This window comes from Dermacentor variabilis, unplaced genomic scaffold (genome assembly GCF_050947875.1).
Source record: "Dermacentor variabilis isolate Ectoservices unplaced genomic scaffold, ASM5094787v1 scaffold_15, whole genome shotgun sequence".
Lineage (NCBI taxonomy): Eukaryota > Metazoa > Arthropoda > Arachnida > Ixodida > Ixodidae > Dermacentor > Dermacentor variabilis.
Genome location: NW_027460313.1, coordinates 7,591,569 through 7,612,236, shown reverse-complemented (window position 1 = coordinate 7,612,236; position 20,668 = coordinate 7,591,569). Strand labels below are relative to the sequence as shown.

The window sequence follows — 20,668 nt, the reverse complement described above, 5'->3', positions numbered from 1 at the left end:
AAAATTTCCGGAGTCCCCCACTACGGCGTGCCTCATAATCAGAAAGTGGTTTTGGCACGTAAAACCCCAAATATTATTAAGTTGTTATAGTGGGAATGGTTAGGTGTGAAGAATATCATAGAACAGCTCAGCAACATGTGGCCCTCCAGTGAGAGTGTCCTGTTCAGCATCGCTAGAAACGATTTGAAAACAAAAAAAAATATTTGAGGACGCTATGCAGGGTAATGCTCGTCTAAGGCAAGGTAATCATACTACGGTAAGACGGTAAGAGAACGAGAATTTGGGATCAGTTAGAACATTTCGAATCTGCGCAACGGTACATTTATCTAGGCCAATTACTGACGAGGGACTATAACTATAACGAAATTTACATAAGAATAAAATGGGTTGGCACGCATACGGCAGGCATTGCCCTGTAATTACCGGAAGCCTTAACGCCCTTCTTGAAAAGAAAAGTGCAGAGTCGTTGCATTCAACCGGTGCTAACATATGGGACAGAAATATGGAGGCTAACAAAGAAGATTGAGAAGAAGCTCAGAACCGTGCAGTAAGCGATGGAATGAAAAATAGGCGCAGTGTTAAGAGATAGGAAGACAACGCCTTTGGATTTGAGAGCAAACGGAGATAGGTGAGATTCTGTTTCATACGTGTGTGGCACGTAGAAGGCGACTCACTAAATTAACAGTATGCGCACCAAGGGAAAGCAAAACGCAGTCGAGGACGGCTGAAAATCAGGTGGTATGATAAAATAAGCAAATATGCAGATATGACACGTGCTTGGTTAAGCCGAACAAATTCGCAAACAGACCTGTTCGGGTACCACATCATTATGTGTCTAAAATTCTATATTGGTTCGTTGATAAAATTTTCGTTAATGAGTCACAGACTAATATGTTGTGATTTATCTAATATGATATAAAGCAGGTCACAAACAAAGCACCTTTTTATCTCGACACTAGCGACTGCGATGCACGCTCATGTCCGCCGGTAACTCAGGTAAAAATACACAAAATACGCAGATCTACACTTCGACGACACTGTATTGTAAGGTACACATTGAAGAACCTGCCAAGAGTTTACGTTCAATGTGCGCGTGCCCGAACATCTTTGCATGATGCATATTGTTCGTAAAATGGCGCGCTATAAGGTAAAGCTATTCCAAACTTTTCCAGCCCAATTCTGCAATCGGCCTTCGAGAATCGGTCAAACAATTTTCTGGCCACCCACACTTCGCCTGTCTCTGACACGACGTCACAAAAACCGCGAAACGCCCCATGGAATATAATGCGTGCACACTGATTATGCATGGTTAAACCGAAGGAAAGAAAATAGCCATTTCCGATTCGATGTCTTCTTCGCCGTAATACTCTGCCATTGCCGAAGCTTTTTCGCGCTGCGCCCATTTCGCATGTTGTCACGCGACGACACAAAACTGCGAAAACTAATAGCGTCAAAGTGACGTGTACGCGTCCAAGACGCATTCACATGCCGAACAAAAATGAAAATTTTTCTGAATAGCCGGAGCCCCGTTCCCAAAGGAATAGAACTTGGCTGCCCGCCGATTGCTGTGGCAGTGGCTACTCGGCGCTTCCAGGGACCATGGATTTATTTGCGTATAAAAAATATTTTGCGTGGCAGTGTAAGGCTATTGGGACCTTTCGGAACGTATATGACATTGCTCTGCCAAATCTACTTTGCTCATCATACGTTTTAGGGACATTTTCAAACGCAAACTAAGGGGAAACGGAACAATCGCAGAAGCCGGCACCTCCCTCTACATCCGGTTATCTACTTTCACTGTGCTGGCTCGACCCCATCGAAAGCTTCTCCACTTGAGTTTGCTCCTCTCCACTTGTCAGCCAATTCGATAAGGAAATCTGCTCAATGTAGGCAATGCTATTCACTTTGAAAGCAAAAAAAAGTGTCCTCCTACAAACGAGGAGCGCGTTCGATTGGGCTTTTCAAACAACACTTCGGGTTACCGCCCGATTAGGTGGGTACGTATATTTGACGTTAGGAGACTGCAATAAAAACAGATTGGAATAGTTTTACGTCATAGAGCCCATAGTCTACAAACCACTTAGAGAATCAGAAATAAGGTATGAAATAACAATTTACGTCTTTTGTTGTGCGTGCCGACGTAATACAATTAGCTGTGTGCAGAAAAAATTTGCCTGTAGTCATTACGGCATACAAAGTCATGGCGGGGATGTTTTGTCGAACGTACCAGTTTGACATGTTTTTTAGCAACCATTGCAATTTTACGCACGACATAAGAAATATTTTTTCTAACTTCAAAAACATAAACGTGAAAATTCGCTCTTCAAGTTCACTGCAACCAATAGTTTGTTTATGTGGTGTGTTATTAACCTGATGTCTACCCGTTTCGTACTATCAGCCCAACCTTGCCCACAAGCGCTTTTGCTTTTGCCAACTGTAATGAAACAGTGATGTCAGCAAATGTATAAAGATTATTATTATTATTATTATTATTATTATTATTATTATTATTATAGAATGATGTTTGCTTACGCAGGATACGATGACCTCTCGCTTTTACATGTAGAATTTTCAAACTATTGCTCCGTTCACAACAGAATTTTCTTTCTGGTAGTCAGCGCTTTGTGGTGTATGTTGCTACTCTAAGTATTCGTTATTCTCTGTTTCTAAGCACCACAAGGCTTGTTCAACCTTGTTTTTAGCGTAACTCGGGTTAAGTGTAAAGGAAAAGAGAACAAGACAGGTGAAAATCTGCCTCCATTCCAGCCTGTAAAAGTGAATGTGCAACGAACCTGTTGCCCACGTTACACAAGCACGACCTACGTTAGACGGCGTTAGACAAGCACCACCACCGCAAGCGACGTACGTCACGCACGCACGCGCGCACGCACGCGCGCGGAAGTGAAGCACACATTATTATTCCTCTAGACCCTCCACCAAGCGCAAGTGCTTTACTCAACTAATTCAATGTTCAAAGTAAATTGCGTGAGAGAATTCGTGAAGTACGACTCAGACATAAGCTAAAGACATGATAGCTTCGGATTGTAATTCAAATATACGAAAAAACATATTTCGGCTGCGAGGAAACTGAAAGACAAGGCTCTTTTTAGGTGCCGTTTGAGGTCTGCTGAGTGGCACGTCCTGTGCTACCGGGGCTTAGCGGAGAGACGATAACTTGGAGTCAGATTCCTGATTAATAAGAATATAGCTGGTAACATACAGGAATTCTATAGCATTAACCAGGTGGTGGCAAGTCTTGTTGTGAAACTTAATAAGAGGTTCACATTGAAGGTTGTACAGGTCTACGCGTCCACATCCAGTCATGATGACCAGGAAGTCGAAAGCTTCTATGAAGACGTGGAATCGGCGATAGGTAAAGTCAAAACAGAATACACTATACTGATGGGCGACTTGAATGCCAGGGTAGGCGAGAAGCAGGCTGGAGGCAAATCAGTAGGGTAATATGACATAGGTGCTAGGAATAGCAGGGGACAGTTATTAGTAGAGTTTGCAGAACGGAATAATTTGCGGATTCCTGTATATTTTGTGGCAAAGCCCGGAGCAAGCACGCTAGAAGTTGCCGAGTCTTGTGAAGCGAACATTACAACAGTCTATAGAGTCCTTATGAAACATCGATTGTACCCATTTCATCTGAGCCTGCACCAAGAACTAAGAGACATGGACTTCTTGAGACATGGACACGGCAACCCTGTCGTGGCGGTGACACCTAATGCGCCGCTCTTCGTGCAGATTGCCGCTGGATGCCTTGTTCTCGCTTCGCCCTCGGGAACAAAGATTTAGATAAGCGACGGATGCTACTGGCGTGGCGCTGAATTGGGAACTCCGGTGCCGCTTCGTTTCGACAACACTTTCGGTACTTTTTTTACGCCCCCAACGATCTGAGCTGCTGCGCATGTGCATGATGCCTACGGCTGACCGCGCAAAGCTACGATGACGTCACTCACCGTTAAGTGGATGGCCTCGCCGTTGGGTATAAAAGGGCTACCAGCGCCTGCTTTCTTCAGTGGACACGGCAACCCTGTCGTGACGATGACACCTAATGTGCCGCTCTTCGTGCAGGTTGGCGGTCGAAAAACAGGCTTTTCTAGCAATTCCTTATGTCTTATTGTGCTGCCGTGTCCACAAATAGTGCTGGAGTGTTTGAATGATGTGTTTTCAATGGCAAGCCTGTTACTTATGCTTTCCGGAGATGTAGACGAGAACCCTGGATCTCCGCTGGAGGATTTGGTTAAAGAAATGCTTCAGAACCAAAAACAAATTTTGTCAAAAATTACCGAAATTCATCCAAAAGAGGTATCATCGGTATTAAACATATCACAAATTCAAAGTAAACTTGTTGATGTCGAAAAGAAGTTACAGAGCATGGACCAAATTGAGAACAGGCTTGCCAAAGTGGAAAGTTGTGTTGAGACAGTAGATGTGCACGTGGCTGCCTTTAGATGACAAACTGAGGACTTGGATAACTGCTCTAGGCGAAATAATCTTATCATAAGAGGAGTAGAGGATGAAGCATCTTAAACAGATGAAATTTTGATGAAAAAGGTGAACGAGGAAATCTGTGGGGTATACTAAAACAGAAACTAAACTCGGTCGAACGAATACGTAGGTTAGGAAAGAAAATATCTGGTCAAAGTCGTCCAATTATTCTTAGAGTTACAGACTTAAGGGATAAAGTTATAATTTTGAGCAACTGCAGGAAACTCAAAGGTACACAATTAATGAAGTACGCATTAATGAAGACTGCTCCAGGCGAGTAATTGAAATCCACAAGAAACATTGGAAATCATCGGAAGAAGAAAGAATTAAGGGTGCCAAGGATAAATTATTGTTTGACAAGCTCCGAGTTGATAAAACTATGTACACTTGGAATGACGTAACAAACGAGCGGAGCAAGTGGCACGCCTCTCCAGATAAAACTACGGCATGAACTCATCCCCCGGAACCCTCTGCTTTTGAAATCATACATTTAAATGCCAGAAGCCTGGTGAACAAGGCTGAAGCTTTGGAATGTGCTGTTTTGGAACATGACCCAGACATCCTGGTCCTAACAGAAACACGGTTACACACGGACATATGCGATGCGGAAATAACACCTTCCGGGTACATAGTAATAAGAAAAGATCGAGGGAGAAGGGGTGGTGGTGTTGCGATTATGATTAAAAGCAACATTTCATTCACGATTCTGCCAGTTGAGAATTATATTGAAGCAGTATGGATTAAAACTAACTTAGGCAGTCGCACAGTTTTTATAGGTGGTGTGTAACGTCCTCCCGGTTGCCCCATAGATTCGTTGTTTCAACTTAGGAACTTTATGGATTAGAATCGGCACCAAGGTAATAACATTCTGATCCTAGGTGACTTGTTGTGAACAACTACTAGAGCTTGCGTTTTGTTACGAACTAACCCAGGTTGTAACGGATTACACACGAGTATGCAGAACGACGTCCCCGATTGTTGATTTGGTTTTTGTGTCGCCAGGCTTGATGTCTTCTCTTGTTTGCGGTGAAGTTGCAGAGGGTCTATCTGACCATAATATGGTTTTGTTATCTTTAAACGTTACTGCGTACATACGTAGTACTCATTCAAAGAAGTTCATTGTAGTTTTTCAACATGCCGATGATGTCGGGGCACTTGACTTCTTAGAACAGTCCCTCGACCAGTTTTTAATGCATTATCGTTCTGGAGCCAGTACAGACCTGCTGTGGAACATTTCTTCAAACATTCTACGACAGTGCATCGAACGTTTTGTCCCCAAAGGCGCAAAATTGCCAGGAAGAAAACTCCTTGGATGACGAGGGAAATTATACATATTAAAAGGAAACTGAAAAGGAAACGAAAAGCTTGTTCGCAAAACCCCACCTCATAATATAAGGAACCCATTCGACAACTAAGCAAACAGTTAAAGCAACTTGTTCGGGACAGCAAGGACAGGTTTTATAGCATCACATCTAAAAACTTTTTTTCCAGAAGACCCCGGAAAATTTTGGCGCTACGTTAATTTTAAGGATAAGCGACCACACGTGGATGCGAGCCAAAATAACGATAAACGGGTTGACAGCTTTAGTGATTTTTTCTCGCCTGTTTTTACGCGAGATAACGGCACGGTTCCACACTTTGTAGATATCTTCGATAGGGTCCCAATAGAGGATATAGTAATTAGTGAAGAAGGAATTCTTAACTTGCTCCTCATCATCATCATCCTCAGCCTGGTTAAGCCCACTGCAGGGCAAAGGCCCCTCCCACACTTCTCCAACAACCCCGGTAACGCACTAATTGTGGCCATGTTGTCCCTGCAAACTTCTTAATCTCATCCGCCCACCTAACTTTCTGCCGCCCCCTACTACGCTTCCCTTCCCTTGGAATCTAGTCCGTAACCCTTAATGACCATCGGTTATCTTCCCTCCTCATTACATGTCCTGCCCATGCTCATTTCTTTTTCTTGATTTCAACTAAGATGTCATTAACTCGCGTTTGTTCCCTCACCCAATCTGCTCTTTTCTTATCCCTTAATGCTACACCCATCATTCTTCTTTCCATAGCTCGTTGCGTCGTCCTCATTTAAGTAGAACCCTTTTCGCGAGCCTCCAGGTTTCTGCCCCGTAGGTGAGTACTGGTAAGACACAGCTATTATACACTTTTCTCTTGAGGGATAATGACAGCATGCTGTTCATGATCTGAGAATGCCTGCCAAGCGCACCCCAGCCCATTCTTATTCTTCTGATTATTTCCGTCGCATGATCCGGATCCGCCGGCACTACCTGCCCTAAATAGATGTATTCTTTTACCACTTCCAGTGCCTCACTACCTATCGTAAACTGCTGTTCTCTTCCGAGACTGTTAAACATTAGTTTTCTGCAGATTAATTTTTAGACCCACTCTTCTGCTTTGCCTCTCCAGGTCAGTGAGCATGCATTGCAATTGGTCCCCTGAGTTACTAAGCAAGGCAATATCATCAGCGAATCGCAAGTTACTAAGGTATTCTCCATTAACTTTTATGCCCAATTCTTCCCAATCCAGGTCTCTGAATACCTCCTGTAAACACGCTGTGAATAGCATTGGAGAGATCGTATCTCCCTGTCTGACGCCTTTATTGGGATTTTGTTGCTTTCTTTATGGAGGACTACGGTGGCTTTGGAGCCGCTATAGATATCTTTCAGTATTTTTACATGTGGCTCGTCTACACCCTGATTCCGTAATGCCTCCATGACTGCTGAGGTTTCGAGAGAATCAAACGCTTTCTCGTAATCAATGAAAGCTATATATTAGGGTTGGTTATATTCCGCACATTTCTCTATCACCTGATTGATAGTGTGAATATGGTCTATTGTTGAGTAGCCTTTTCGGAATGCTGCTTGGTCTTTTGCTTGAGAGAAGTTTAATGTGTTCCTGATTGTATTTGCCATTACATTAGTAAATAGTTTGTGGGCAACTGACAGTAAGCTGATCGGTCTATAATTTTTCAAGTCTTTGGCGTCCCCTTTCTTATGGATTAGGATTATGTTAGCGTTCTTCCAAGATTCCGGTACGCTCGAGGTTATGAGGCATTGCGTACACAGGGTGGCCAGTTTCTCTAGAACAATCTGCCCACAATCCTTCAACAAATCTCGTGTTACCTGATCCTCCCCAGCTGCCTTCGCCCTTTGCATAGCGCCCAAGGCTTTCTTTACTTCTTCCGGCGTTACCTGTGGGATTTCGAATTCCTCTAGACTATTCTCTCTTCCATTATCGTCGTGGGCGCCACTGGTACTGTATAAATCTCTATAGAACTCCTCATCCACTTGAACTATCTCATCCATATAAGTGATGATATTGCCGACTTTGTCTCTTAACGCATACATCTGATTCTTGCCAATTCCTAGTTTCATCTTCACTGCTTTTAGGCTTCCTCCGTTCCTGAGAGCATGTTCAATTCTATCCATATTATACTTCCTTATGTCAGCTGTCTTACGCTTGTTGATTAACTTCGAAGTTCTGCCAGTTCTATTCTAGCTGTGGGGTTAGAGGCTTGCATACACTGGCGTTTCTTGATCAGATCTTTAGTCTCCTGCGATTGCTTACGGGTATCCTGTCTAACGGAGTTACCGCCGACTTCTATTGCACACTCCTTAATGATGCCCACAAGATTGTCGTTCATTGCTTCAACACTAAGGTCCTCTTCCTGAGTTAAAGCCGAATACCTGTTCTGTAGCTTGATCTGGAATTCCTCTATTTTCCCTCTTACCGCTAACTCATTGATCGGCTTCTTATGTACCAGTTTCTTCCGTTCCCTCTTCAGGTCTAGGCTAATTCGAGTTCTTACCATCCTATAGTCACTGCAGCGCACGTTGCTGAGGACGTCCATATCTTTTATGATGCCAGGGTTAGCGCAGAGTATGAAGTCTATTTCATTTCTAGTCTCGCCGTTCAGGCTCCTCCATTGCTCCTCAACATTAATATGAAGAAATCACCTGGACCAGATGCAATACGCAATGAATTTTTATACAGTTATGCGGAGTGGGTTTCAAAATATCTTGCCATTATATTTCACTCATCTATTACTACCGGCTGTTTCCCCAGTCCTTGGAAGCGTACCCATACACAAAGGCGACGCAACAGCAGACGTCAACAACTACCGGCCAATTGCCCTTACCAGTGCGTGTTCAAAATTACTGGAGCATATTGTATCAAAACATTTAATTAAATATCTGGATTACCATAAGGTATTATACAGCCGTCAACATGGGTTCAGAAGAAAACTCTCCACGACAACTCAACTTATAGAAATTGTACATGACCTCGCCCAAACCATTAATTCACGTGGCCAAACCGACATAGTGTACCTAGACTTTGCAAAGGCGTTTGATAATGTTTCTCATCCTAAGTTATTACACAAAATAGACGCCATATTTAAAAATTCCGCAATCACGAAATGGTTCACGTCTTGCCTTCATTGCATAGAACAGTAGGTTCAAATTGGAAACTGCCAGTCTGTACCATCACTTGTGGAGTCTGGTGTACCTCAGGGCACGGTACTAGGACCACTCTTATTTCTCGTATTTATTAATGATATGCCTGATGACATCACTGTACCGTTGCGCTTGTTTGCCAACGATGTCGTCATTTATAACAAAATTAGGTCGAGACAAGACCAAGAAGAAATTTACTCAAATAGAGAAAAAATTGAAAAATGGTGCGACGATTGGCAAATGGCCATAAACGCTCAAAAAGCAGTGTCTATGTGTATTTCACGTAAAAAGCGCGCCCTTAGTTACTCATACTACACTGATGACAGCCAAGTCGAGAACGTTGAAAAGCACACATACTTGGGTTTAACTTTTACATCAGATTTACGCTGGAATACACACACAGAAAATGTGTGCATCAAGTCGCTTAGAGCCCTGTGGTCTTTGAGGCGGAACCTCAATCGGGCAACCCCTGAAATTAAATGTGTTGCTTACAAAACTCTAGTTAGACAAAATATTGAATTTGCTAAAATCGTTTGGGACCCACACACCAAAACTAACTGTTCTAAATTTGACCGAATACAGAGGCTAGCTGCCAGGTTTATATTTAATAAATATTGTCGCATCCATTCACCAACAGAGTTATGTCAATTAGCTGATCTAGCACCACTTGAGCTCAGAACTAAATACGTCAGAATAAAATTCCTCTTCGAAGTTATTCACAATGAAGTAGATATTAAACCAGATGATTATTTTGAGCTTCCTATGAACGCGTCAACGAGGCATCGTCATAGTATGTACATTCCTCCTCCACTCGCCCGCAATGATTGCTTCAAGTTCAGTTTCTTTCCGAGGGCAATGAGAGACTTGAATTTGTTACCCGACTCTCTTGTAACCTCGATGTCCTTAACTACCTTTTTTGGAAAGTGTTAAAAGCACAACTTTTTGTAATAAAACATAGTGAATTACCCAATATGTATGCATTTACTTTTACATGTGCGACTCTTCTTGTGTCTATGACGATGCAGTGACAAATTGTGACTGGTTGCTTTATTACTTTCCCTTGTATGCTGTATTTCATACGTCTTTTCCATTCTAAGACAAGCTTTGTGAGTCAAAGCTTGTAACTCAGTCACGTTCTATTTTGTTTTTGTTGTTTTTATTCTCCACTCCTGTAATAACCCGATGAGGTCTGACAGTATAAATAAATGAAATGAATGAATGAATGAATTATGAATACTTCCGCAAGCGGGATAACCGAAAGTGGACGTGGGGGAACCCGAACGGCGAGACTAGAAATGAAATAGACTTGATACTCTGCGCTAACCCCGGCATCATATAAGATGTGCACGTGCTCGGCAAGGTGCGCTGCAATGACCATAGGATGGTAAGATGTCGAATTAGCCTAGACTTGAGAAGGGAACGGAAGAAACTGGTACAAAAGAAGCCGATCAAGGAGTTAGCGGTAAGAGGAAAAATAGAGGAATTCTGGATCAAGCTACAAAACAGGTATTCGGCTTTAACTCAGGAAGAGGACCTTAGTGTTGAAGCAATGAAAGACAATCTTAAGGGCATGATTAAGGAGCGTGCCATAGAAGTCGGTGATAACTTCGTTAAACAGGATACCGGTAAGCTGTCGCAGGAGACGAAATATCTGATTAAGAAACGCCAACGTATGAAAGCCTCTAACCCTACAGCTAGAATAGAACTGACAGAACTTCTTAAGTTACTCAAAAAGCGTAAGACAGCTGACATAAGGAAGTATAATATGGATAAAATTGAACATGCTTTCAGAAACGGAGGAAGCCTAAAATCAGTGAAGAAACTAGGAATAGGCAAAAATCAGACGTATGCGTTAAGAGACAAAGCAGCCAGTATCATTGCTAATGTGGATAAGCTAGTTCAAGTGGCTGAGGATTTCTATAGAGATTTATACAGTACCAGTGGCACTGGCGAAGATAATGGAAGAGGGAATAGTCTAGAGGAATTTGACATCCCACAAGTAACGCCGGAAGAAGTAAAGAAAGCCTTGGGAGCTATGCAAAGGGCGAAGGCAGCTGGGGAGGATCAGGTAACAGCAGATTTGTTGAAGGATGGTGGCCAGATTGTTGTAGAAAAACTGGCCACCCTGTATACGCAATGCCTCATAACCTCGAGCGTACCGGAATCTTGGAAGAACGCCAACGTAATCCTAATCCATAAGAAAGGGGATGCCAAAGACTTGAAAATTATAGACCGATCAGCTTACTGTTCGTTTCCTACAAAGTATTTACTAAGGTAATCGCAAATACAATCAGGAACACCTTAAACTTCTGTATACGAAAGGAGCCGGAAGGATTTCATAAAGGCCACTTCACAATAGAACATATTCACACTATCAATTAGGTGATAGATAAATGTGCGGAATATAAGCAACCCTTATATATAGCTTTCATTGATTACGAGAAAGCGTTTGATTCTGTCGAAACCTCAGCAGTCATGGAGGCATTGCGAAATCAGGGTGTAGACGAGCCGTATGTAAAAATACTGAGATATGTATAGTGGCTCCACAGCCACCATAGTCCTCCATAAAGAAAGCAACAAAATCAAAATAAAGAAGGGCGTCAGACAGGGAGATACGATCTCTCCAATGCTATTCACAGCGTGTTTACAGGAGGTATTCAGAGACCTGGATTGGGAAGAATTGGGGATAAGAGGTAATGAAGAATACTTTTGTAACTTGAGATTCACTGATGATATTGCCTTGCTTAGTAACCCAGGAGACCAAATGCAATGCATGCTCACTGACCTGGAGAGGCAAAGCAGAAGGGTGGATGTGAAAATTAATCTGCAGAAAACTAATGTTTAACAGTCTCGGAAACGAACAGCAGTTTACGATAGCTGTTCACGATTCTTCCATAGCTGGCTTCGATGCCGCTCATCATTCCAGCGTTCCCATACTGCCCCTCGCGCTCGTGCCACTGCTCTCGCATTCGTCGTCATCGTCTTCCATAGCTGGCTTCGATGCACGAGCACATCGTAATTGGATTTCTCCGCTCTTTCTGCGCATGCGCGAAGAGCAATGGTTGCAAGAGAGAAACGTGAGGACTTTCGGTCTTTGAGATTTCTGTTCGCCTAGGTACTACGTTTGTCCTATCGTTTGTCCCTAGCGAGCTCCGTTTGTCCCTATCGAGCTGGCAGACAGATGCGTGGCCGGCAAGGCGGAGAAGCCGTGTCCGAGGTGAGTTAGTTGCTATTTTGTTGAGACGGTAGCATATTAAATTTTTGTAGTCGCAAGTGGATACGTTTGGAAGTGAGGTGTCTTCTCGGATGACTTTAGTGGCAAAGCATTACATCGTGCCGATGCATTTTTCATTAGTGTAATTGAGCAAGGTCAGCATACCGCACACTTCTGGATGAATGCATGAATGAACTTTATTTTGAGATTCGCGGGAACGGAAACACTTTATGAATTCGACTGCCGTGCGGATGCGAGGTTATTGCTTTCTTTTTTATTTTTTTGGCGATAGCTTAAATTTTGATGGTCGCAGGGGGATACGTAAGTTTGTACGTGAAGCGTTTTCTCGGATGACTTTAATGACACTAAAGATGAAAAACATCTATCTATCTATCTATCTATCTATCTATCTATCTATCTATCTATCTATCTATCTATCTATCTATCTATCTATCTATCTATCTATCTATCTATCTATCTATCTATCTATCTATCTATTGTGCATGAGAAAGCCTTATTTTTGGTAAGAATGACGCTTTAGATATCTTGGTAATATAATGTTTGGCTGATTTCATCATTAGTATTCATACTATTCCCTTCCCCAGGTTTAGTTTATGCGCAGTGTATGGGAATGCATCTTCAACGACAACAATGAATTGGCGTTCGTGACAAGGTGGAAGGCTTTTCGCACATCACGAGTCGCTACCTAGAGTACGGCGTCGTAGGGTGGAATGGCAGACTCCTTCTACAGTGATTGGGAGTTTGGATAGAATGAAGGGTCGCCCCAGTCCTCAACACTATTTTTAATGGCGTAGCAACAGGGGGGGGGGGGGGGGGAGGAGGCCCGGGTGCAAGGGGCCAGTGGGGGGGGGGGTGTCATATACGCCTGAAGACACCCCTCTTTCCGCCGGCTTGACTGGGCGCAAATGGCAAAGAATGCTCCGGTATCGAGTAGCCCGACCTCATGCACCCGATGCGTTGCACCGCAGAATGGTCGGCTGCAGCTCTATCAACACCCCACGAAATAATTGCACGAATGTGTGGGCTAAAAAAATTTCATTCGCGAAATGGTCGCTAAACTACTCGCCTTAGCGGAACGTTTCATGTGGGGTGCGCTCGTGCCGTGCGTTCATGCTGGGGGCAGGCGTCGCTGAACGTGCAGTCAGGCGTTGTAAGGCGTTGAGGCTCCTGGGTCCCTCTTCCGTTCAGAACGCGCAGCGAACAAAGACAGCAGCAAGAGGGCGTTCAACCAGCGCGCCCGGCGCTCGCGTTTACGGCGAAGCGTTCGTTGAGAGCGAAGTTGCATAAGTGAGGCCGTCAAAAGTCGCGTATGGGATTCTCTAGATCGTCTTCAGACTCGGTTCGGCCGAAGAGTTTTGCGGCGTATGACTCGACAGGCTGTAGTCGCGGGCCCGCCGCGATGCTCGGCTCGCTTTTACTTCCCCTCTCCCGCTCGCTCCGAGAAGCCGCTGCGAAACCTGCCGTTATGTTTCACGCTTTCCTTCTTACCCTCGAAAGTTTCAGAAAACTTTTGCTGTTGCGTGACTTCATGTTACAAGTAAAGTGTCTGTATCAGCTGCACGTAATTTTATAAAAAGAAGGCGAATTTTGTGAGGATATTTCCCGATCGAGATTCTATGAAGTTATGTGTTTTTGTGATTACTAGGAACTCGGTAGCTTGAAAAATATGGCAGATAAGTAATAATCATATCCCTAATAATCCCTTAATTAGTACTTATAGAGGAAGCATTTCAATTCGAGAATTGAGGACTCAAAATCTTATTATTAACTCAACAAAACCTTCTTAAACAAAATCGTTTTGGGTGCTACAACCTACAGTACTTTGGCACTGCGGGCGGTGCCCAGTATATGGCAGCAGCGAAAGAAATATGAGATAGTGGCCGAGTGACGTTGATCCCTTAATCCTCTCCATTGCGAGTGCAGACCAACACTAGTGCAAGCTTTCGCTGGCACGGGCTTCATCACGGTCTTTTTTTTTATGGTGACGCCAAGAATCACCGCGAAGCGTGCTCCATTCTGTTCCCAATCTTTTGGTGGCACCGCAGCTCGGATAATCACGTTTGTCCGTATAGCAGCAAATAAAAACAAGGCTTTATTGATCACAATGAACAGAACTCGTAATTGTCATAGCATTGACGCCCGCGCAGTAGGGAGGCAAGTGGCGTTTTCCGTTTTTCTAATATGGTGGGGAGATCAGCGTCACTGACACACAATTTAATTTCCGTTTTCGTTTTTCGTTCAGGGCTGCCCACAGCCAAAATACTGCGCGCCATAAGTGCCTACGAGGATTTTTGTGAAGTTGTTGTTGGGCAAGATATGCAGGTCGGCCTTCAATTTTGCAAATGCAATGTTGCCGTTAAAATTGATAAATAAAACGATATAAAGATATTTTTTGTTACTTTTGACGTCAGCCGTATTTGCCACGATGCCTCATTTGCATTTGCTGCCAAGCCTTACAGTCTGACCGAAGATGCACACATGCGCTTATCACAAGTTATCAGTGCAGCACCCAAACCCTTCTGAGTCACCCTGTGTTATTTGGCGCAAAAAAAACAGCGTGTATACGTGCTGCAGTCGCCATCTCTGGGAAAGAAAGCGAAGGAGAGGGGGACGCGGGGGACGTACGCGGTATCCAAGGCGGCTGTACTGGTGCTGAAACCCGGAAATTGTTGATATCCTCGCCTGCGTCGACTACACCCGGCGGGGGGGAGGGGGGGTGACAGAAGATCTATGGGCCCCGGCTGCCAGACGGCCTAGCTACGCCACTGACTATTTTACTCGCGAAAGTCGGCAGAGCGATCGGACGTGCTATGTGTGCAAAGATGAAGTACTTGAGGTATGCAGACGACTACTTGGTTGTGATTGACGAGATCAAATCGAAGTAACGATGCGTGAGGTTGAAAAGACGCTTGGTCAACGTGGAATGGGTCTAACGCTCACTTACGAGCTCCCAGAAGAAAGGAAACTGGAGTATTAGGACCTCGAACTGTATCTCTCAAGAAGCCACACGTGATGGAAGTATCACCTCAGAAGCGAGAAGAAATTAAGTTGTTATTCAGTGCACACAAGAAATGAAGAATAGCATTGCCAGGTCGTGCTTAAGGGTGGCGCTGACAAAATCGTGCACCCAGAAAGGGGAATCTGTGTTGAGGACCAGGTCACAAGAGGCTGGGTACCCAAAGTCACTTATCTGTGCCAACAGTGTTAAGCTGCTCAAAGATATGAAAAAGAAGCGTGCGGGTAGACTACTGGCGCGCCAGGAATCTGCTCGCAGGAGTACAGAAATTATTCCGTACATTCACGGGCTGTCACATCGCCTACAGAAGGTTGTGTCCAGGTACGTCACTGACTTAATATTTTCACCCAAGAACAAGCTAAACGGTATTCGCAGCGCTGTCCAAAAGCGCAAGCAATCACAGTGCACCCGACAACAACGTTCCACTAAGCAGACGCACATGGCATGCACCAGCTGCGTAGTGCATCACATTCTCCTCACCTATGGGCACATCGGGCAGACGAGAACGTGTCTGAACAAACCTCTCGGCAAGCATCTGTACAATGTCAAATGGGACAACCACTCGCTACTGGACGCTCATTGTAAGAGCTGCGCGTGCCAAGCGCAGTTCTATCGAACACGTGTAATGTTACGTCACAAAGGTGTGATAGCAAGGCAACTAATGGAGGCACTGTATGCACAAAAAATGCAGAAACGTGTGCGTGAGTCAGTCATTGGTGGCCCTTTTAGACAACGAAATTGCTTTGGTTGATATCTGATTGTTACGTCATTTTGATGCCCGTGCGCTTTCTTAGTGATTTGATGGCGTGTAATTCCGGCTTAACGTTAAGAGACAGGCAGAGAGCGGTGTGGATCAGAAGCCAAACGGGGATAGACAATATTATAGTTTTCATAAAAAGAAAAAGAATGTAGCTCGATCGGCTGGCCATGTAATGCGCAGGGCAGATAACCGGTGGACCATTAGAGTTGCAGAATAGGTACCAAGAGAAGGGAAACGCAGTCGAGGACGGCAAAAAATTAGGTATAGGGATGAAATTAGGAAATTTGCACGCAAAAGTTGGAATCAGCAAGCGCTAAACAGGGGTAATTGGAGATCACCGGTAGAGGCCTTCGTCCTGCAGTGGACCTAAACATAGGCTACTTCTGCTGCTGATGATGATAAATAATGGCGAGCATGCGCGAGAAGAAGCTTGGCGTAATTATAAAACATATGTTCCCGATAAAAAAAAAACGCCAGTGCATGTTCAGCGCACGGTCCTGTCTCTTTGTGTCACTCCTTCGTCTTCGTTGTTTGTGCTTTAGTAATTATGATTTGACGTGCGCTCAAGTTAATGTTTGCTCAAGTATGAAAATGACAGGAATGATGTATCGGTTGCGAGCCCCCGGAAAGTTCTGCGGTGCACATGTTAACGTTCTATCGACACACTCACCAGCAGCTTCTGTTCGGACGTTCACCGAAGCTGCCCTGCCAATCTTGTACGAAACATGAGGCTTGCCACTCTCTGTGTAAAATGGCCTCAGAATTACGGTGTAATGGGTCCATGGCTTCAACCACTGGACGTGATATGAGTGCAGGCGTCCAGATACAGTGTTTTGAAACGAATGAGGCTCAGACTTTCCTGTTAGGAAGTAGCCGGCCAATTTGAGCGAGTGGTTTGAGACACCAGTTGCAGCCTTCGTCCAGATAAGCTGCATGGACGTGCTTGTGACCTCACGGCTCTGGAACACGGTCTCATCCAAGAAAGCCGCAGGAGCTGAAACAGAACCATGCGGATAGTTAGTCTGTCGCATTGCGTAGTTCGATGAACTAATGTTGACTCTTCGAGCCCACTGCAAATCATAACTGTATACTCATGGCAAACAAAAGTATGAAAGCTATGGACAGCAGGACAAGTTGGTGCGGTTGCATTCTTGACAACTGCGCAGCTAAAGACGGGACAAGCGTTAGAAGTGTGACAAACGGGTGCAGTCTGCGTCAAATTTTTTAACACTTATTCCGTCTATAACAGCGAAGTTTTCAAGAAAGTAATTTCAGTTACAGAGATAAATATGCAAGGAATCTGAATTCTATGGCCCGGGAAGACGAATCTTTAGAAAAGGTATCTTTTCGAAACAAGACGAAGCTTTAGCATCTTTAGGCAGAATGCGTTTTTTGGGGCTTCAATATGCACAACAGCGCGGCTCCTTCAACAGTTATCTTCCTCCGAATGCCTCGATGAGTTAGGTGAATTCTGTGCTAGCAGGGGGAAGCGTCACAAACTGATACACGGACCATGCGTACGGACGGTGTTGATTCCGGACTCAAAAGTCTGCGCACACAAGCATGTCTCGAGCAGAATCGAGGTATTAATTGCATTGGCGCCCGTCTAGTAGTTGTTCTTGGTGCTCCTGTAGTTTGCACCGTGAATTTCTCCGAACAAATGTGGTCGAGCATAAACTCGTTATGCGCAGACCGCTCTAGCAGGGCAACCCTTGAAGATAGGATTGGTCGCGCTGACATTATTTTTCAATATGAGAGCATTTCCTCGACTTTGCGCCCAAGGAAATCTCCTACCAGTAACGCACACAGACTTTTTGTCGTCAATGAGACCCTCAACCGGGGTGCTCACCGTGTGTCCAGCATGCTGTCTCAGACCCAGAAGGCAATCGCTATGTCCGCTATCACACGAGAATATTCCTGTTTGAAATTTCTGATTTAGCACCGATTTCCATAAATTCTCTTTTATTGCTTTCCACGACTATCAACGTTTCGAACAGCTTAATGGTTGTCTTTAATAGGGTGAATCGTTTAGAGTAGTTTGCGTATTTAGACCAAACGGGGCATATCCCGCCAGAACGAAAAAAGTTCCTTTTTTTTCTCACGGAAGATTGAAAAGTAACGTGGCGCTGTTGCGACGAACTATTGAAAATGAGTAAAATAGTACACCTACTCAAACTACTTTAGCACACAAATACTTACCGCCAGCTGTAGAATGAGTGCACCTATGTTTTGATGTGCATGCGAGTTTTTCGGGGAAGCTTACCGCAAATATCTGTGCTTTCGTCGGACAGGCCGTCACCGCTGCTAACATTAGACGGTAGAGTGCAGTCCAGAATCCCGTCGCAAACTGTTGTTGTTGGAACAAGGGCACTCGTATGTGGGCATTCGAAATCCTTTTCCTCATAGCCGTAACCTTTAGGAAGAAAGAAAGCAAGCCGATGGCAATAATCCTTTTCCTTCCCTTATTTCTCATCCACAAACATGTTCAAGCCGAGGTATAGAACAGTAAGGACAAAGTATTCGAACGGAGAGCGTGATGGCTGTATGTGAGACAGGACTGCGCTAATGAACTCCGCCTCATCGATTTTGACACCACCAAGGGGCGTACGTGACTCAGCGGCGAGGGCGTTCAGCTTGCGGAGCAGGAGGTCATGCACGCGATTCCCGGCGGCTGCCGATGCAATGCGGCGGGTGGAATGCCACAGCGCGCCCGTGCGCTTTGACTTAAGTGCACGTTTAAGCACCCAGGCGAATAGGTAGCCTTCCACTACGGCGTATATCGTGCCACAGGTTCTGTTTCGGGATACGAGTGTATTTAAGCTGCTCATTCTGATTTTCTGACATGTGCGGTAATGCCCTAGGTGCGGCAGCTATGATTATTAACACTGCAGTGCCCGTCCGCTTTTAGTGAGTAATGCTGTGAGAAACGTGTATAAAACCAGTTCAATGAGCAGAATCAATTATATAGACGGTGCCAGTCGGCAAATTGATTTTTACTGCTGCTGGTTTTCCCGTGCAGTTGCGAACTAGCGTGCATAGTGACGGGCTAATTAAAGTGAATTGGGGGAAAGTGGTCCGGCATAGTGACGTCATGTGGCTATAGCCGTCATTTTTTAATGCGAAGCATTCTTCTGCGAGCTCAGGCACGATGACTTTCTCGCTATGGCGTTGCACTGATATGCACAAGGTCACGGGATCGAATCCCAGTCTCTGCTGCCGCATTTCGATGGGGGTGAAATGCAAGAACGCCCGTGTAACGTTCATTGGGTGCACGTTAAAGAGAAACCCAGGTGGTTACAGCCCAGCACTACAGGCGTGCCTCATAATAGGATAGTGGTTTTGCACGTAAAAGCGCAACATTTAATTGGTTAATTAACAATTGTCCTTCGAGTAACGCACTTTTTGGTGGGCCAGCCTCTCTCGCCGTTTTCGTGAGCCGATGCAGGTGAAAGTGCAGTTTAAAATTATGTGCACTGCATGGGGACACTGTGTACGTGCCACGGGCTATGCGCCGCTGGGTTTTAGTTCACTTCCCCGCCGTGGTTGCTCAGTGGCTATGGTGTTGAGCTGCTGAGCACGAGGTCGCGGGATCGAATCCCGGCCACGGCGGTCGCATTTCTGTGGGGGCGAAATGCGAAAACACCCGTGTACTTAGATTTAGGTGCACGTTAAAGAGCCCTTGGTGGTCGAAGTTACCGGAGCCCTCCACTACGGCGTGCCTCATCATCAGAAAGTGGTTTTGGCACGTAAAACCCCATAATTTAAGTTTTAGTTCACTTTGAATGTTATATCGCACAATTACAAACAGTTTGTCGTGCTTATTATAAATGTAAACACTACAGCCTATAGTCACCACATAACCATTCGATGCAGAACAGTTACATTATCCGAACAATAGTTGTCGACAAATCACGAATGCTTGACATTGCGTAGACGGCTACTACAGGTGAGTCTGCCAATTTTCTTTTATATGCACTGCGGTTTGAACTTGCACAGAAGATACAAATAACAGAAAAACGCTTAAAAATTTCATCCGCTGGCCCATGCACTTACTTGTCGGTTCGAGCAAAAGCAGCAGCAAAACCACGCAAGCCGTCCTCATCGTGCCGATGCAGAACTCGCTGTCCTGTCCTTCCGCTGGAGGCAGTCTGCGAGAACTATCATGGCTTGGTCGCTGCGCGCCAGTTCTGATAAAACGCCAATACGAAACTAAGGGTAAGTCGAGAACATGGCGCAAGATATACTCTGTGGACGTGCACAGCCAGCCTAATTGCAGATAGGGCTCGTAGTGCCCCCTATTTTAAAATGGCGTCGGCAGATGGCTCGTCGACCATAGGTCTGTCACGTAAGAGGCATATATATATATATATATATATATATATATATATATATATATATAATAGGAAATGCCCGCATTCTGGCATCGTTTCAACGCGATATTTACAAGTTGTTTATTTATTTGGGCAAAACAAATACTAGGTTTACAAGCAAGGTAAGGCGAAAGGAGGGCGTAAACCTCCTGATTAAGGCCTTTACTTCGCTTGAGCAGCAGAAATAGCAGTTTCATAATAAAACCAAATACAACTAATACAAATGAAAAAAAAATTAAAACGATCTACAGCAAAATTTTAAACACATTGCAAAGTATCAACTGTTTGCAGAATGGCAAGTAAGTAAACAAATACAGCGCC

The 20,668-nt window shown here is 44.5% G+C and overlaps 1 protein-coding gene across 1 annotated transcript in view; it reads right to left on the bottom strand.

Annotated features, from left to right (window-relative positions):
• LOC142567910 (uncharacterized) overlaps nucleotides 1-20,162 on the bottom strand; it is a 99,441-nt gene extending 79,279 nt beyond the window's left edge. Inside the window, exons 1-3 of the mRNA XM_075678000.1 lie at nucleotides 20,031-20,162; nucleotides 18,241-18,390; nucleotides 16,648-16,971 (exon numbers count right to left, since the gene is read on the bottom strand). Of these exons, the coding sequence (XP_075534115.1) occupies nucleotides 16,648-16,971; nucleotides 18,241-18,390; nucleotides 20,031-20,079 (523 nt within the window). The 5' untranslated portion in view covers nucleotides 20,080-20,162. The remainder of the gene's footprint in view (nucleotides 1-16,647; nucleotides 16,972-18,240; nucleotides 18,391-20,030) is intronic.
• Nucleotides 20,163-20,668: the final 506 nt, after the last annotated feature.